Genomic DNA, 17,327 nt, shown 5'->3' with positions numbered 1-17,327 from the left:
TGGCCTTATGAAGCACAGGCTACAGAGGAACTACCACTAACCTAGACCTAAGAGCAGCAAGAACTGCATCACAGTGTTCTCTTTAGAAGTATTTTAAAGTAGAATCAGATTTTGTTCCTTTGGCAGTAGTTACATTTGTCACAATTACATTTAAGAAAGAGACTTATTGAGAAGTATGAGAACAAAGGCACTTTTGATCTAGAGAGCCCCACCATTTCAAAGCGATAGGCATTATAAATAAAAGATCAGACTGGTTCAAATGTTTAACTTGCCATCTTTACAAACTGTTGTAGAAGGCAATTGTACAATTTGTTCTCTATGTCAGTATGATGCAGGCATTAGCCACTTTATCTACTGAAGCAGGAAAAAAAAATTAAGTAACCATCCAGTCTTAGGAGTGCTGGTCATAATTGTGCTGCCCACCTAAAGTTCAAGTAACCTTCTATACACTATGTTTAAAAAATACATTAAAGATGGTAAAATGATGAGCTATATAATTTCACACTTCCGTATCTAACCATTGAGGCATTTTACCTTCCCTCTGATTCTGTGTCCAGTGATCATAATGATCTTCTGTAATCTGAAGCAATACTTAAAAATTATTAGGACAGCTGTGGAAAGGTTGTAGAGGACTAATGGATCCACCCTTGTGGTTACATAATTGGGCTGAAATCCCTAATCTGCTTGAACTAGCAGGACTTTTCCATCAACTTCATCTGGGACAGGATTTCATGGAAATGTGATTCTTTATGTTTTGCAAAAACACCAATAAAAAGATCTGTATTTTTATCCAAAGTTCAAGCAACAGAAGTTGTTCAGTTTCCTGTCTTCATTAGTTTTGTTGTCAAACAACAAATACCACCCACACATGTACTTTTTAATATGAGACAAATGTCACCGCAATCATCATTCAGGACTGGAAAGTTTGGCAAGGTGCCAGAGCAGTGAAAGTGATGCCATCACAGACTCTTCAGCAACAACATCAAACTCCTACCTGCTTTGTTCAGCAACATGTTACAGTGAAAAACATCAACACACGTTTGTGAAACTGAACACCATAGCTGCTAATGAATGCTCTATTTATTCACTTTGTATTTCCTGTTCAATTTTCACAAATAAACAAAAACACTAGTAAGAGTTTGCCTCTTAGCCTACCACCCCTCTGTAGTCCTTGGGCTAGCCTCAAGCAGCAGGAATGGTCAAGCTGTTCACTATTTTAGAAATAAGTAATTCAATAGATGACTTGAAAGTATTACAAGGCCAATGGGCACTCATTCTGAGGAGAAAAAATTAAAAAAGCATCACTGCTCAATCCACATCATTACTTACAGAGGACACCAGCCAGGACCAGCATGCTCCCTACTGCCCAAGCAGCAAAGCTCCCATCTTTGAGATGGCCATGCGGCACAGTTTGAGGCACTCATTTATCTCACAGTCTGCTAAGATCTCTCTGGTGCTTTCCTATCTCTGTAATTTCTAATCTAGCAGCTGGGAAAATACCGAATAGGACTCGAGGGTTCAAAGCTGAACTGTTAGGCCTCTCTGTAACTTTGGGTCAGAAGCAAGGTTGAAAGAGCACAGGGTCAGGAAGGTTCAGATGGTCCATGCATCCACACTTGTCATAGGACACTTTACAAATGTTAACCACCAAAGACCACGAAAAGCACCTTCTCTACATTTAGTTTTCAGATGCAAAAAAAGTTACTTCTATCTTCAAGAAGAAGGACACAGAGAACTACAGACTGATGAGCCTCACCTTGATTCCCAGGAACATGAGGGAGCAGCTACTCCTGGAAACCATTTCTAAGCATATGAAGGACAAGAAAATCATCGTGAGTAGTCAGTATGAAGGGAAGTCATCCTTGGCCAGCCTGATGAACTTCTAGGATGAAATGACTATCCAGGTAGATGAGCAGTGGATATTCTCTAGCTAGACTTCAGGAAGGCTTTTGATGCCAACTCCCATAACATTCTCATAGACAAGCTGTTGATGTACAGGCTGAATGAGCAGACAGTGAGGTGGGCAGGAAATTGGCTGAATGGATGTGCCCTGAGGGTGATGATCAGCACCACAAAGTCTAGCTGGAGACCAGTAAATGGTGGTGTACCCCAGGGGTCAACATTGGATCCAGTCCTGTTCAAGATCTTAATTACTGATCTGGACAATGGGCAGAGTGCATCCTCAGCAAGTGTGCAGATGACAGAACTGGGAGGAGTGGCTGACAGACCAGACGATCATACTGCCACCCAGAGAGCTCCACAGGCTACAGAAATGAGCCAGCAGGAATCTCATGAAGTTCACCAGGGAGAAATGTGAAGTCCTGCACCTGAGGAGGAAGAACCCCAGGCACCAGTACATGCTGGGGGCTGCCCAGCTGGAAAGCAGCTTTGCAGAAAAGGTGCAGGGGTCCTGGTAGACACCAAGTTGAACATGAGCCAGAAAATTTCACTTGTGGCAAAGAAATTGCTCCTCCACTCAGCACTGGACCGGGAGTGCTGGGTCCAGTTCTGGGATCACCAGCACAGGAGAGACACGGACATACCGGACAGAGTCCAGCAAAGGGCCACCAGGATGGTGAAGGCACTGGAGCATCTCTCCTATGAGGAAAGGCTGGGAGAGCTGGAACTGTTCAGCCTGGAGAAGAGAAGGCTCAGGGGGGATCTTATTCATGTCTCTAAGTACCTGAAGGGAGGGTGCAAAGGAGACACAACCAGGCTCTTTTCCCTGTTGCCCAGTGTCAGGACCAGAGGCAACAGGCACAAACGGAAACAGAGGAGGTTCCCTCTGAACATCAGGCAACACATTTTCGCTGTGAGGGTGACCAAGCACAGGAACAGGTTGCCCAGGAAGACTGTGGAGTCTCCGTCCTTGGAGATATTCAGAAGCCATCTGGACATGGTCCTGGGCAGCCAGCTTTAGGTGGCCCTGTCTGAGAAGGAGGCGTGGACAAGATGACCTCCAGAGATCCCTTCCCAACTCAACCATTCCATGATAAAGACTGAGCAGTACATCTCTATCCACCGGCATCCTAAATCATTCTCAGCCAACTGATCATTCTCAACTGAATTCGTTCTAGACTGAAAACAGTCTAGTAAATAAGGATCAAAACTGTTAGGGCTTCACTGTACCTCTTTATCCTCACACAGTTACAGTCTAATACTATTCCTTTTAAGGGCAAAGTGGTTATGCTTGGTCTGTGTCCAACAAACAACAACAACCACCACTAAATTACATCAAAAATCCTCAGCAAATTACTCCCATTCATTCTTTATTATGGGACAGTGGAGAAAAAATACCATCTTACAATCTCACCACCCCCAGCTCTGCCTCCAGTAATCTAAACTACATATAAGCTTTTTTTATTTTTAATAAGGAAGAAAAAAAATCCCAAGCCTAGTCATGCAGTTTCCAGACCAACTTCATTAGCCAAGTTTTCACTCAAGGACTACAAGAAACTAATGAAGTTTGAAATTTAAAAATTAAGTTTAACTACTTATAAATCTATGGCTCAGCTGCTGGCGCTTATCCGCCTCTCATCCCACCCTTTAGTTGCTCCACAGAATCCATCAGTATCCAGTCATTACATCTTGTGTTACTCTTCAACTTCACAGAAGGGGGTAGAGCAGGGGGTAGATGCTTGTTCTGAGTTTGTACACAGCCTAGCCTAACAAGATCCTGCTCCAAGATCAGAACATGATTCTGGCATTCTAATAACTAGTAGTATTTATAAAAAAATCTCTATTTTTATTAGTCTGAGAAGGAACATTTCAGTTTACTCTTAATAAACACAAGTTCCTAATGTGTCTTAGAGATCTCTCCACTACTAAGCAAATCCGGATTCTGAAGTTTGCATTTTGCAAACTATCTGTTAAAATATATTTGCACACACATATGAAAGCTAAATTAAATAGCACTTTGCTAATTAAGCAAGAAAAAAAAAAGTTTGTTTTGCCCAAGATGAGTCTATAGTCCAAACAGTAAAGATGAAAGTTTGATTTAAAAGACAATGAATTCACGTAACAGGTGACCAATTTCTTCCAGACAAACTCTGAAAATTCTTCCACATCCCATGTATCACACAGATGTCTTGATCTTTAAAAAAAAAAAAAAAAAAGGCAAAAAAACCCCACAAACAAAACAAACCACAAAAATCATATCCAAAAGCATACTTTTTGCTGGACTCCTAACAATATTTGCCATCTCCACTCTAAAGCCTCTGGTATAGACTTACATCCATTCTGTGATTTGTACCTGTTGCAAATTCTACTTTGCAAGGTGGGCAAAACTGAGCCAAATGTGCACAACGCTCAAGTTTTGCTTACCCAGCTTGGGCTTTCATATTCCTCCTGCAACACAGCACAGCTCTATGGGCTTTTATTTTTCAGACTCTTCATCTGCTCATTTCCCATGACTGTGGTAGCTGTGTATTTGCAGGAACAAATCCATTTACAGGAAATTCATCCTTCTGAACCACTAGGAAATGCTCACACATGTGCCAATATCTGGAATTAATATTCTCGGGTGCTTATGGTAAGGTAAAGGGCAGAGACCACAGCAACATAATGCTTGAGGAGCAGGAGCACCCCCCATAGTCAGCAGGGTTAGAAATATCTTGTGTCCATACTCCAAGTCAGGGGACAGAAACCGGGCTGGAGATAAAGTGGCAGCTCAGCTGTGCTAAACAGAAGAAAGCACTAACGCCTTTATTACTTGTAACACCAGAGAAAACATTGCAACATGTTGGCAAGTTACCACAAGCCCACGTTCATTAGGAGCCCAAATCCTCAATCATAGCACTCTAATGGTTTAAGGGCAAATTAGCACAGCTCTGCTACTTGCGGTGGGGCTTGCTTATAAGTACCAGATAAACTCAGCATTGCAGACCACCGATGAACCCAACTTCAAAACCTTCTCTCTGTATCACCGAAACCATCAGTTTCCATGGTGTGAATTAACCCCAGCACGATATTAACGTGGCTGCTTGTGGTATCTGAACCAAGCTCCATACAAAAGATTAAATAAACAGAACTGCAAATTAATCCATGCTTCAAGACAAAGTACTGGTAATTATGCTATTTATTCTTTTTCATTTAATTTCAAATGGCTGGAAATCTAGATGCAGCCAAAGCAGCAAGTATGGGTTGTACAGAAAGAGTTTCATGTGAAAATGAGCCTGTATAATCAGCACCTTGGTGTTGTTTCCCTGTACAGATGAATGAACTAGTTCTGACAAAATAAGCAAGTCCAGCACTTCTCGACAAGGCTTTGCAGGCTCTCAAGGTCTCTCTGCCTGTCCTGCCATTACCCACCAGTTACACACAGCACACTCATGCCTCTTCTAGCATCGTGTTAAAATAGCAGGGGGAGAAGAGAGCAATAGAAGTGTTCTCCAGTGTCCTCCACATGGACATCTACGTGGTGTGTTGGGTTTGTGTGTGGCAGAGTTTTGGTAGAGGGGGAGGGGCTACAGGGGTGGCTTCTGTGAGAAGCTTCGAGAAGCTTCCCTGGCTCCAAGTCAAACCCGCTTCTGGCCAAGGCCAGCCAATCGGCAACAGTGGTAGCACCTCTGTGATACTGTATTTAAGAGGGGAAGAGCAAAGCAAAGTGTTAAGCAGAGTGCTGAGCGAAGAGGGGAGCAGAGAGGAAGAGGGAGATATGAAAGACATGTCTATGCAGGCACCAAGGTCAGAGAAGAAGGAGGGGCAGGAGGTGCTCCAGGCGCCGGAGCAGAGGTTCCCCTGCAGCCCGTGGTGCAGGCCATGGTGAGGCAGCTGTGCCCCTGCAGCCCAGGGAGGTGAACGGTGGAGAGATCTCCACCTGCACCCCGAGGAGGACCCCACAGCAGAGCAGGTGGATGCACCCAAAGAAGGCCGGGACTCTAAGGCAAGCCCGCTCTGGAGCAGTCTGTTGCTGGGAAGACCAGCCCATCATGGCAGGGACCCACACTGGAGCAGTTCATGAAGAGCTGCTGCCTGTGGTAAGGACTCACACTGGAGAAGTTCATGGAGGACTGTCTCCCCTGGGAGGGGCCCCATGCTGGAACGGGGCAGGAGTGTGATGAGTCCTCCCCCTGAGGAGGAAGGAGCAGCAGAAACAAGAAGTGATAACTGACTGCAACCCCCATTCCCTGTCCCCCTGTGCTGCTGGGGGGAAGGAGGTAGAGAAATCAGGAGTGAAGTTAAACCCAGGAAGAATGGAGGGGTAGGGGAAAGCTGTTTTAAAGATTTCATTTTATTTCTCACTGTCCTATTCTGGTTTGATTGGGAAATTAGTAGTAGTGGTGCTAGTGTTCAAATTAAATTGATGAGGTTTTTTGCAAGTCAAGTCTGTTTTTTGCCCATGACTGTAATTGGTGAGTGAGCCCTCCCTGTTCATATCTTGATCCCCAAGCCTTTTGTTATATTTTCTCCTCCCCATTCCATTGGAGAAGTGAGCAGCCACATGTGTTTAGTTGCCAGCTGGGCCTAAACCACAACATGTGGCTACAACAATATAAAGGAACAATTTTTGTATCTTCTCTATGACCAACAGTCTATCTCACTCTCTTTTTTGTCATATCTGTCCTCTCCTTCGAAGCCTTGAGAAATTGGAGAAATAAGATTTGTCTTTATAAAGTACTTCTTCCTCTCTCTCTCCCCCTACGTTTAAGAGCGAGGGTCAAAAATATATGAGTGGTGTAACCACACAGTGGACTTCTTCCTGGTAGAGCCAACACAGCTTCAAGACCTGATGGTGCAGGTACTTTTTACATCTTGACTAGAGGACCAAATTCTCAGGCAACTTTAAAAAATGCTAATTTCACTGCAGACCCTATGATGCATTCATTCACGTATCACAGAAGCTACACAGAAGTAACTTTGTGAAGCACCTATGAAACTTCTAGCTTTAAAATGCCATTACACCCAAGGGCACAGACATCCAGTGTACGTGTGCATCATCTGTACCCACACCAGACATCAAAACACTGTATGCTGCTTTTTAATTGCATTATCTGGATAGTGTATACTGCAAAACCAGTACCTGGACCACTTGGTTTCAAGTCTGATTAAATTCTGAAGCTCTTCAGGACACCTCTCATTCTGAAGGCTATTGGACGATGCAACAATTTATGCCCTCTCTCAGCAGCAGCCATCCCTTCAGTTCCCTTTGCTCCCACACCCCAACTCAGAAGGCCAGGTCCAGGAGTCAAATGCTGCTGACCCATGCCAGTTATCTGTTTGGCAAGAATTCCGTTTGATAAACCACAGCCAGATCGTGCCAGTCCTATTACCCTCCTGCAGTTTTGCAGTTGGACTTCTGCATTCATTTTATGCTCATTTCTCTCACATTTAATCTGTTACTTGGAAGAACCCTTACATAAACCCAGCTTTATGTACTCCTACACTAATAATCCCTAAAGAAATATACAGAAACCAAAGAAAATTTCTTTAAAATGTTAAATTGTAAGAGTTTTCTTATAGTACTCAAAAGTATAAATAGTGAAAGCAAAAACTGACAGTCATGACGGTTAGAAATATTCTTCCAAACAGGGCAAGTAACTGCACCTGGGTACCAAAGATGACTTGAGAGTTTATGATGTATACTAATCTAATACACATTACTCCACTCATCTAAGAGGCAAACATACTGTACAGGGAAGTAAATACATGCAAGCATGATGTTCTTATACGCACATAATCTTAAATGCAAGGCAGAAATACCAGCAACCTTTACCTTTATTAATAGACCTACTATTCAAAACATGTTGAAGGCTAACAAAGAGTACAGTACACTCTGATAACCCACGTTCTATGCAGGTTATACCTATGTAATCCAGCTGCTATTTCAGATTATTGTGCTCCATTTGGGAATTTCACACTTTTTTTCCTATTCGATACACAGGGGAAGTTTCTCTAAATCTCCTCTGCCTCTTGGGAGTTCTGGTGCGATGGGGAGACTGACGGGATAAGAAGCCCATTATGATGCCCTTCGTCCTTAGGCTACCAGTCAGGTGTCAAAAGGTTTTGTGGCAACGAAGTTGTCCCAGCTTGTCAGGACTCAATGGCATGGACAGTCTGACTCGGCCAGACCATAAACCACATCTCATAGCTTTGACATGAAGAGCTACATAGACAGGGTCCCATGACCCAACTGGGCCAGACTGATCCTGCCACTGCTATAACAAACTTGCTTTGAAGCATATGGGGATAACGTGCATTTCTGCTGCTGCTTTCTTTTAGAGGGTTTTTTTGTGGTTTGTTTGGTTTGGGTTTGTTTCCTTTTTGTTTTTTTTTTTTTTTTTTCCTGTGGATACAGGGAAGATCCCAATGGTAACATGGCACTACTACTAGACCAACCATGATCACTTGTTAAGCAAGAAACATTATTTAGATTAAAACAAACAAAAATCAGTCCAAATGGATACCCTTTAATCTTTCATACATATTTATGTTCCATAACCTGTGCACACATATCACCAGTCCTCTGTAGACCTATGCACAGAATTCACCCCACTAGCTGTTTTATTCCAAGTGAAAAGTAATTACAGAAACCGCCCTCATGATAAAATAATTAAGCCTAAGTGGGATGTCAGCCTGCAAGTGTGTTCAGCAGGCTGCTCCAAAACGCACCAAATTCAGAGGGCTGCTTGAGCACACACTTCGATGGGAGCTGAATCGGGCCTCTGCACAATATCGCTGCCTTCAGAAACTTTTCACAAACCGCTCACCCAGGTGGCGGCCACCTCCCTCGCTGGAGCCCCCCAGCACCGCCTAACCCACACACCCCGCCGTGGGCTCGACTCTGCTCTCGAAGCAAACCCCTGTGCAAACGGCCAGGCTGGACACCTTCACCGCCCCGCCCGCAGCCCGGCTGCCGCGCACTTCACCCGGGAAAGTCTTTATTCTCAACGCCCAAACTACTTCAGATACCGTCGGCTCCCCACACGCCCCCTTCTAACGGCGCAGCTGCCCGCGCCGGCCGCCCCCGGGGCTCCGGAGCCGGGCCGCCGCCGCCTTCCCGGCGGGCCGCAGCGGGGCACCCGCTTCCTGCGGGACTTGTCGAGCCGGGCCCGTCCGCGCCCGCCCGGCAGCACCCCATCCGCGCTGGGGGCCGCCCCGCCGCCAGCCGCAGGCCGCCCGGCCGGGACGGGCCACAGCGGTCGTCCCCACCGCTCCGCCGGCCCGGCCCGGCCCGGGACACCGGCCCGGCCCAGCCTGCCCCACCCCGCCGGGCCGGCACCTCCTCCGGGCCGGGCCGGGCCGGGCGGCTGCCGCCACCGCCCCGCTCCCGCCTTGGCCCTCCCGGGACGCACCTTCAGGCTCCCGCGGAGGGGGCCCTTGGCGTGGCCGGTCAGCGCCGGGGGGGGGCTCCCCAGGCCGCCCTCCTCCTCCTCCTCTTCCTCCTCCACCTCCACCACCACGTCCTCGTCTTCGTCCTCCTCCTCCAGCGCCGCGGCGGAGCCCTCCCGCCGGGGCGGCCTCCAGGCGCTCTCGGGCTTGGGGGGCCGGACCCCGTCCGCCTGCGCGGCCGCCGGCCCCGCGCTCAGCCGCCGGCTGCCCATGCTGGAGCGCTTGGCCAAGCGCCGCGCCTGCATGGTGCCTCCGCCCGGCCCGGCCCGGCCGCCTCCCGCCGCGCTCAGCCCCGGTCGCGGGCAGCGGCCCCGCCGCGGGCGCGCAGCGGCAGCGCCGAGCCCAAGGGGCGGCGGCGGCGCTCACCGGGGGACGGCAGTGGGTGTGTGCGGCGGGCACGCCGCGGCCATGGGGGCCCGCGGGCGCGGCGAGGCGGGCCCGGTGCCGGCGCGGCCGCCCCGCCGCTCGCCCACCTGCTCCCGCCGCCGCCGCCCTCCTCCGCCGCCACCGGCCTGCCCGCCCGGCCCGGCCCGGCCCGACTATCGGGCGCGGCGCGGGGTCCGCTCCCGCTCGCCCTTCCTCGCCGCCGCCGGTCCCCGGCACCAAAACCCGGACTGGATTCGCGCCGACCGCGGCTCCGCCAGGCGCTGCGCGGGGCGGCGGGGCCGCGCTGCCTCCGCCCGCAGCCGCGGGCGGGTTTCCCTGCGGAGCGGCGCTGGCCCCCGCCGCTCAGCTGCCGTGGGGAGCGGGGGGCCGGGCCGGGCCTGCCGGCGCACCCCCGGCCCCGCCGGCGTGCGGGCCGGGGGAACGGCGGGAGGGCCGGGGGTGCCCGCCAGCCTGGGCAGGAGGGACAGGCTGCAGGATGTCCCGGGCCTGGCTGAAATCAAGTGGTTTCACCTCTCTCCCAAAAAAACGTAAACGGGAAAATAATGTAAATTTGGGGGAAAAAAGAGGCAAAGAAACTGGGGGTTTGGGGGATGAAAAATTGAAGCAGACGTGTCTACACCCTGTTGAGGAGGAGAAAACTATCCAGGATGGTTAGGGGAATAATTTCCAGTTCAAAATGTAGTACTTCTGCACCTTAAGCTTTAAAATACCTTTCTGAAAAGTTTTTTAAATTAAAATAGTTCCCAAAGAGAGTTTTAAGTTATTGCAGTCACGACTTAAATTTATTATAGGCTTCTATACTACTTATTAAAGCCTCCGGAGAGTGAGGTATACTTAAGGTTGTCACATGCTTTTCCTAACCTCTTCCTCTATAAATTTTAAGTCTGCATTTACATGTTATTTCTGAGCCATATATATAGTGTTTTCCATTTACAAGTGGATTACAGTAATTCCCTTTTCAGTGTTCAGTATCCTTCTCCCTACACGTTCTGTTCTAGAGATGCCAACAGGCCAAATGTACACATAATAAGGCAGCATGGGGCTAAGCTTTATCTCTAACACCAGGTTAATTTGTCCCTGTCAAAAAGTAATGATATTTAATAATTTTAGAAAATAGCATGCAGTGCTTTCTATGCAAGAAATTACAGATAACACTGTACCTATTCTTAAAGAAATAACACAGTTACTTTTCATGTCAAACTATGGAAATTGATTCAGTTTTCTCAAGCCAACCCCACAAACCAGTTGTTTTCGTTCATTCTTTCAAGGATTCCAGACTTTGCTCAAGATCCGCAACAGAATCACTACAAATTCTGGCATATCGGATCTTCCAGCAGCATTTCCCCACCCTTCTAAAAGTGACATTTCCAGATGTTTTACCGCAGCTTTGATCAGCTGTGCTGTGATGTTGGCACAGCCTATTCTCACAGCAGAACAGCAGCCAAAGCCCCCAGAACATGCCACCATGAGATGTCCCATCTTTTTTCCTGCCACTGCATGGGTATTTAGCTACCTGATACCTGATTGAGTGGATCAGTCACGAGTTTTTTCAAGCTGATGTTGCATAAAAGATAGATGTGTGGAAGAAAAAAAAAAAAAAAAAGGATAAATGCTTTTTAGTTTTATTCCTACACTGAATGTTCAGAATTAAGGTTTAGATTTGACAAAAAAGTTATGCTCAAGTCTTTCCTTAGACATGAATTCCACCATGAATTAAATGGTATTCTCGGTTCCTTCATATTTGTACCTCAAAGGCATAGAAATAGTATAATTCCAATACCTCCTAGTATGAAAATTATTTTAAATCTTTCATATCCTTTGAATACCACCTAAATGTAATTGGCATCTTCTGTAGTGGCCTGTGTTCAAACTTACCTGAATTACAATCATGTTATTGAAGGTCCCATTCCTATCTATCTGCTGCATACTGGGATATCTGCGGAGAGAGCTCCTTGAGTTTTTGAAAGGTCTATATGCTTTACTTGTAGCAAAACCAGAACCAACATTAGAAATTACATGCAGTGAATGTGTTATCACTGAATTGGGTTATACGTGCTAGCATGAACACCACAAATAACAGAATGGAGACCAAAGGATCTCTTGCAGAAAACAGGGGTGATAAAGGACAGCTGGGCTTGCACAGACCTGTCTACTAACTTTCATGACAGCTCATGCTTCAGCCTCTATTTGAACTCTATCTTGAGCCCTTTCAGCAGGTTAGTTCTGGGACTGCTGTAAGATACAAATGATGCTTCTTGCCCTGAGGTTTTGGTGGGTGAACATAAAAGCAGATAGTTATAGTTAACCAATTAATCAGGCTTTTACTTGTCAGTTCAACTATAACTGTTTCAAAAACTACTAGCTGGGTTTTCTGGTTTGGGGGCATGGTGGCAGAAGGCAGAGAAGAGAGGCTCAGACAGGTTCTTAGGTACACATAAAACATTCAAGGCCTGCCTGCCTACCCGCCTGCCCACCTGCAGGAGGTTGCTCCTCCTCCAGGGCACTGCCTCTTCTCTCCCCAAACTCCAGCAGTTCGTGTCCCCTCAGCTCTCAGAGCAGAGCAGGACAGCAGGTAGCCCTGGAAAAGCTGGGCAGAATGACAGAAAGTATAACCAAATTCTGGTGGAGGAACAGGAGGCAAAATAGTTTTGGGGTCAGGAAAGATAAGGAATGGGAGTCCGGAGTTCACTGGGCTTATGGGCAGGGCAATCCTGGGAAAGGATTTAGGGAAGAAGACTGACTTTTGATTAGTAATCTGAGCTGCTAATGTTTTTTACTCCTGCTGGGTTATCAAATGCAATGAGAAGCCAGTGTTGACAACTCTACAACAGATTGGTTAAAGATTTCTAGCACTTCTCAGGCAAGCCAGATTGGAGCTGTAGTAAGAATAACTTCTCTCACAATATTTGATACAAACAAAAAGATAGAAATGACTGTTTGCTCCATTTCTTCCAGTCTGTCTGACTTGCAGTATGAATGGAGCTGAAGCTGAACCCATATTGCCCTTTCAGTGCTTCCCAGGGGAGTTAAATTATGGAGAAAGTTTTCTAAGGACAGTCAGGGAGTCCTAGATACAGACCTCTTCAGTGTCTTTACATTCACAAATCGTTAAGAGTCAAACACAAGCCATAATCCACTATCACCTATCAACATTTTTTCCCTGAGACTCAGTCTTAGCACTCTTGGGGTGAACTGCTGAGCAATTCTGGCCCGTAGCCATGTCCTGACATCAAGTAAATTCTTGTGATATATGGGGTAATATGGTACCACTTAGCTAAACAGAGTTATCTTATGATTGTACTACAGCATAATGTGCCTCTAACGAAGTACAGTCTTTGGCTGTAATAATAGCTGTTTACATGTCAATGATTTCCAAGCTTATTAAAAGTTAATGTGCACATTCGCACTCCCTTTGTGTATACAGCTTTCCAACACAGCAGAAGTGTTTCGGATGCTTCTTTGCCTCTAACCTTAGCAATCAGTTCATATTTCCAAAAAAGAAATGTCTCTCTCTCTCGACATATGAGACAATTCGAATGGTAAGTATGTATATTTTCCTCCAGAAGTTCTAGAACAATCTGTGAAGGTGAATTACAGTGACAGCTTTGCAGTTCATCTTGAGTAATTATTGTCTAACTTCTTTCAGTATATCCACTGGGCAGTTCTGTGCAATAGCCACAGAAAAAAATCTAGCTTTCCCTGGCACTACCTTAACAAGTCTATACTGATTGGTGGAGTTTACTTATGATACATACTTTTCCCAAACACTTTACACAGTCCACCTCTCAGTTAAGTATCCTCTCATTTTTAATATAATTAGTTTCTGATCCGTTTAACATTTTGTTCCATTCAGCTACTGCCACTTTATAACCTGATGGTGATTGCAGGCAAAGCTTGCCTGACACCACATTGGGGAAAGAGTTCCTTTTGCTTCGAAAAGCAGAGATTCTTCCATAAGGCTCAGGGAGGCACTACTCTGTAACCACCTCGCCTGCTGTTCCCAGACCCGCTGCCATCAGGGACGATCCGTCAGCAGTGCAGCTCCCAGCAGCCACAAGCACCTGCCAGGGCCAACAAGTACTAGTACAGGTGTGATTTAGTTTGCCTCACGGGATCAGGTGGATGCATTGCAGGGTGCATTTTGCGGGACCACCCAGAATCCTACCTCGGCTAGCTAGGCTTTATTTTTTCTTATGTGCCTGCAAGGAAAGAATACAGTTCTTGATTTATTTTCTTTAGTCTCTAAATATTTTTCCCCCTTGCTTATGAACGACAGATTTTTATCACTAGAGGCAAGATCCCCTCTGCTCCTACCTCCTCCCAAACCGATGCTATGCTTTAGTTCCTTTCCTTTAAAAAATGTCTAGCAGCAATGGGAAGCAAAGAAACCCTCAATTTTCTGCACATGTAATCACCACTTCTTTTTTTTTAAATATAACCTGCTCAAGTAGTTGTTCACTTTTCACTTTTTAGTGTACAACAAATGTATTTGTTTGAGCTTTAGTATTCAAACCAGCATGTGCACTAACCATGTGTGTGTTCCACTTCTCTCATAATCCCAGGCATTTGAGCCCCTGCCAACTTCTTTATTTGGGGACCTGCCTTCTCCACACCCCCTTTGTAAACTTTGCATTTGTTTTGCTTTATAGTGATCATTGAAGTTCTCACTCCAGCTGGGAGGACAGTCAGGCACCTTCAAGAACAAGGGGATGATTGACAATATTAGGCAGAAAATTGTCTACCAGATGCTGCTCAAAAGGAGAGGTGGCAACCTTCCGACCCCCTTCTCAGTAAGCGAAATCATCGCTTCTGTGACATGCCTCTGCCCCACTCATCAACTGAGTGGGGAGCACAAGGTCACTTCTGCGTCTGGCTGTTGTGCAGTGAAATGCCACCCTGCAGACAAGGCTACGCCTTCTGCTTGAAGGAGGCTCCAGTGCCAGCCATGCGTTGGAATGAAGCGGCAAAATTCATCAGCCATTACGCATTACCCTGTTCAGTCACCGCTCTGAGACAATTACTAGTTCTGAATAATCTTACTGCTATGGAAAGCAATTCTGGATTGTCCACCCTTGGACTGTGAGACAATGAACATTGACCAGAACTGCACTGCTTTTTAAAACCCCTCCTCAAAGTTTTTGCTGTTGTCCATTAGTAACTTCTGCAATTTACATGTTTATGACCCTTAAAAGGCTTTGTTTCCCAGAAAAAGAAGTCAGTTCATGGGAGTTTCATGCTAGTACTAATACAATGATTACAGTTCCCCTTTTTTTTTGAAATTAACTAGTGTGAGGAGGACAAAGGCATGAATTTGAAAAAAAGTAAGACTAACATTTTCCTACTTAATTAGCCCAGAGTGACCATGACAGAAGAAAAAAAAGAGAGAAAACACTTTTTCTTTAAAAAAGCAGCACGGGACAAAAAAATCAACAAACAACCCAACCAGTCTGAACTGAGGGCAGAAACACAGGCCTCTGTAATGCAAACGTTTGAACACATAATAGAAATAACTATATATACATAGTTTAGGTGTTTTTGAGCAGAAAAAAAACTATCCATGGGAGTTTCAAAGTTGTTTGTGCTAACTCAGGCATGGTAACAGCAATGAGTGTGAATAATGAGCCCTAAAATGACACTGGAATTGAAGGATATAGAAAGGGAAAGATGATCACTGAAACACTATTTTAAGTGTATTCATTAATTGTCCTAATTTAGGTGGGATTTCCCATATGAGTTAAAGATATATTAAGAAAACTGAAAGACTGGCACGTGTTGTGGTTTAACCCCAGCCACCAGCTAAGCACCACGCAGCAGCTTGCTCACCTCTCCCCCGCTTCCAGTGGGATGGGGAGGAAAATCAAAAAAAAAGTAAAGCTCATGGCTTAAGAACAGTTTAATGACTAAGCCAAAATGTAATAATAACAATACTATGTAATTATAATAATAATGAAAAGGAAGGTAACAAAAAAGAGAAATAAACCCCAGGAAGGACAAGTGGTGCACAATGCAATTGCTTACCACCCACTGACTGCTCGAGCAGTGATCCGCCCCCCAGGCAACTCCCCCCAGTTTATATACGAGCATAACGTCCTATGCTATGGAACATCTCTTCGGATAGCTCGGGTCAGCTGTCCTGGCCACGCTCCCTGCCAGTGTCTTGTGCATCTCCTCGCTGGCAGAGCATGAAAAAATGAAAAATCCTTAATTTAGGGTAAGCACTACTTAGCAACAACTAAAACATCAGTGTGTTATCAACCTTATTCTCACATTAAATCCAAAACACAGGATGAAAATTAACTCTATCCCAGCTGAAACGAGGACAGCAGGACAACTTCCTCTTTCTTAGTGAAGTGTCAAAGAATTCAGCTTGATTCTTAAAGTCAAGGCTGAATTTGCAAAGGTAGCAATTACAAAGAAAATAACTGGCTGTTCCTTTCAAAATGAACAAATTAGATCAGGCACTCAGAAAAACAGAAATATTACAGGACCACATAAAAGAGTGTTTACAGACACTTTTTACATGGAAGCTCCACTGTAAATCTTGTGGAACTGAGAAAAAAAAACTAGTAACTGTCAGTCAACTTCAGCAATACAAATATTTACTCCAATAAATTAAGCAATGGTTACAATTTTATTTTGAACATTTTGCTACCTAAGATACTATAATTTTATTTGCATAAATTCTTAATGTTGGAGATGAATACTCTGCTTTGGAAATGGCACCCTGCATTTTTTTGGCTTGCATACCACACTGACATTAACCCTAAAGGCTAAGTAAATACCCCTGTAACCAAAAGTTAAGGGAAACACCTGATAGCCAAATAATCAGAGGTCACCCACACCTCAAAGATTTTTTTCACTAATCATCTGAAAGCTAGGTCACTAACTTGAGAGGAAGGAATCATTTTCTGTGTTGTACATGTTCGTATTTTCTAGTGAGTATAAAGGGTTCATTAATGCTAATTTGGGGTGGGGTGGTTTTTTCATTCATGGAAGCTCCTTCACGGAAGTTTCTCTGGCGGAGCTCCTTCCAGTCAATTCTTTAGGAATCTTCAGAAAAACTGACAGTTTTGATGACCCATTTCTCCCTAATAAAAAAGGCTGAAAAAGACAACTATAGACTGTTCTGCTTTTCTCCTCTGTCCCCTTTCGGGAACGAGCTGCCCCGTTCTCCACGGGGAAATCCGGTCGACTTCCTGCCTCTCCCACCCTGCTCCCCACCATGAAAAAAACCCGAACAAACAAACAAAACCCCCCGAATTTCCCCAGGGAGCAGGAAAGGCACGGATAAAGCGGACTCGCTCGGGAAGCAGCCTTTCCCCCTCCACGCGCTCGCCCTTGGCTGTCACACCGCGGTGGGCCGAGGCAGGCACCGGCACTGCTGACAGGCCCCTCTGTCCGCACCGCCGCGCCCGCCGGCCGCTCGCCCCGCTGGCCCTGGGCGGGCGAGGGCCGGGCGAGCTCCCGCAGCCCTTGCTCCATGCTCCCGCCCGCGATCCTGTTCAGCTTTTGCCTCAGATCTCTCCTCCTGCCGGCAGAGCGCGGCCCGTAAACATGTGCGGCCCTGTCCGCGGGGTCCGCCATGCCCGGCCCGGCTCCGCGGCCCAGCT

General features: G+C 46.1%; 1 protein-coding gene across 5 annotated transcripts in view; it reads right to left on the bottom strand.

Annotated features, from left to right (window-relative positions):
- ZNF704 (zinc finger protein 704) overlaps positions 1-17,327 on the bottom strand; it is a 249,314-nt gene that overhangs the window by 97,688 nt on the left and 134,299 nt on the right. The window contains exon 1 of one of the 5 annotated variants that reach the window (XM_074898791.1): positions 9,294-9,596. The exons of the other annotated variants lie outside the window; for them this stretch is intronic. Coding sequence (XP_074754892.1) covers positions 9,294-9,575 — 282 coding nt within the window. The 5' untranslated portion in view covers positions 9,576-9,596. Of the gene's footprint in view, positions 1-9,293; positions 9,597-17,327 lie in introns of those variants that run through there. 5 annotated transcript variants of the gene reach the window in all.

The sequence above is a fragment of the Athene noctua genome, chromosome 2, assembly GCF_965140245.1.
Source record: "Athene noctua chromosome 2, bAthNoc1.hap1.1, whole genome shotgun sequence".
Taxonomy (NCBI): domain Eukaryota; kingdom Metazoa; phylum Chordata; class Aves; order Strigiformes; family Strigidae; genus Athene; species Athene noctua.
This window is presented reverse-complemented; position numbering and strand designations above follow the sequence as displayed.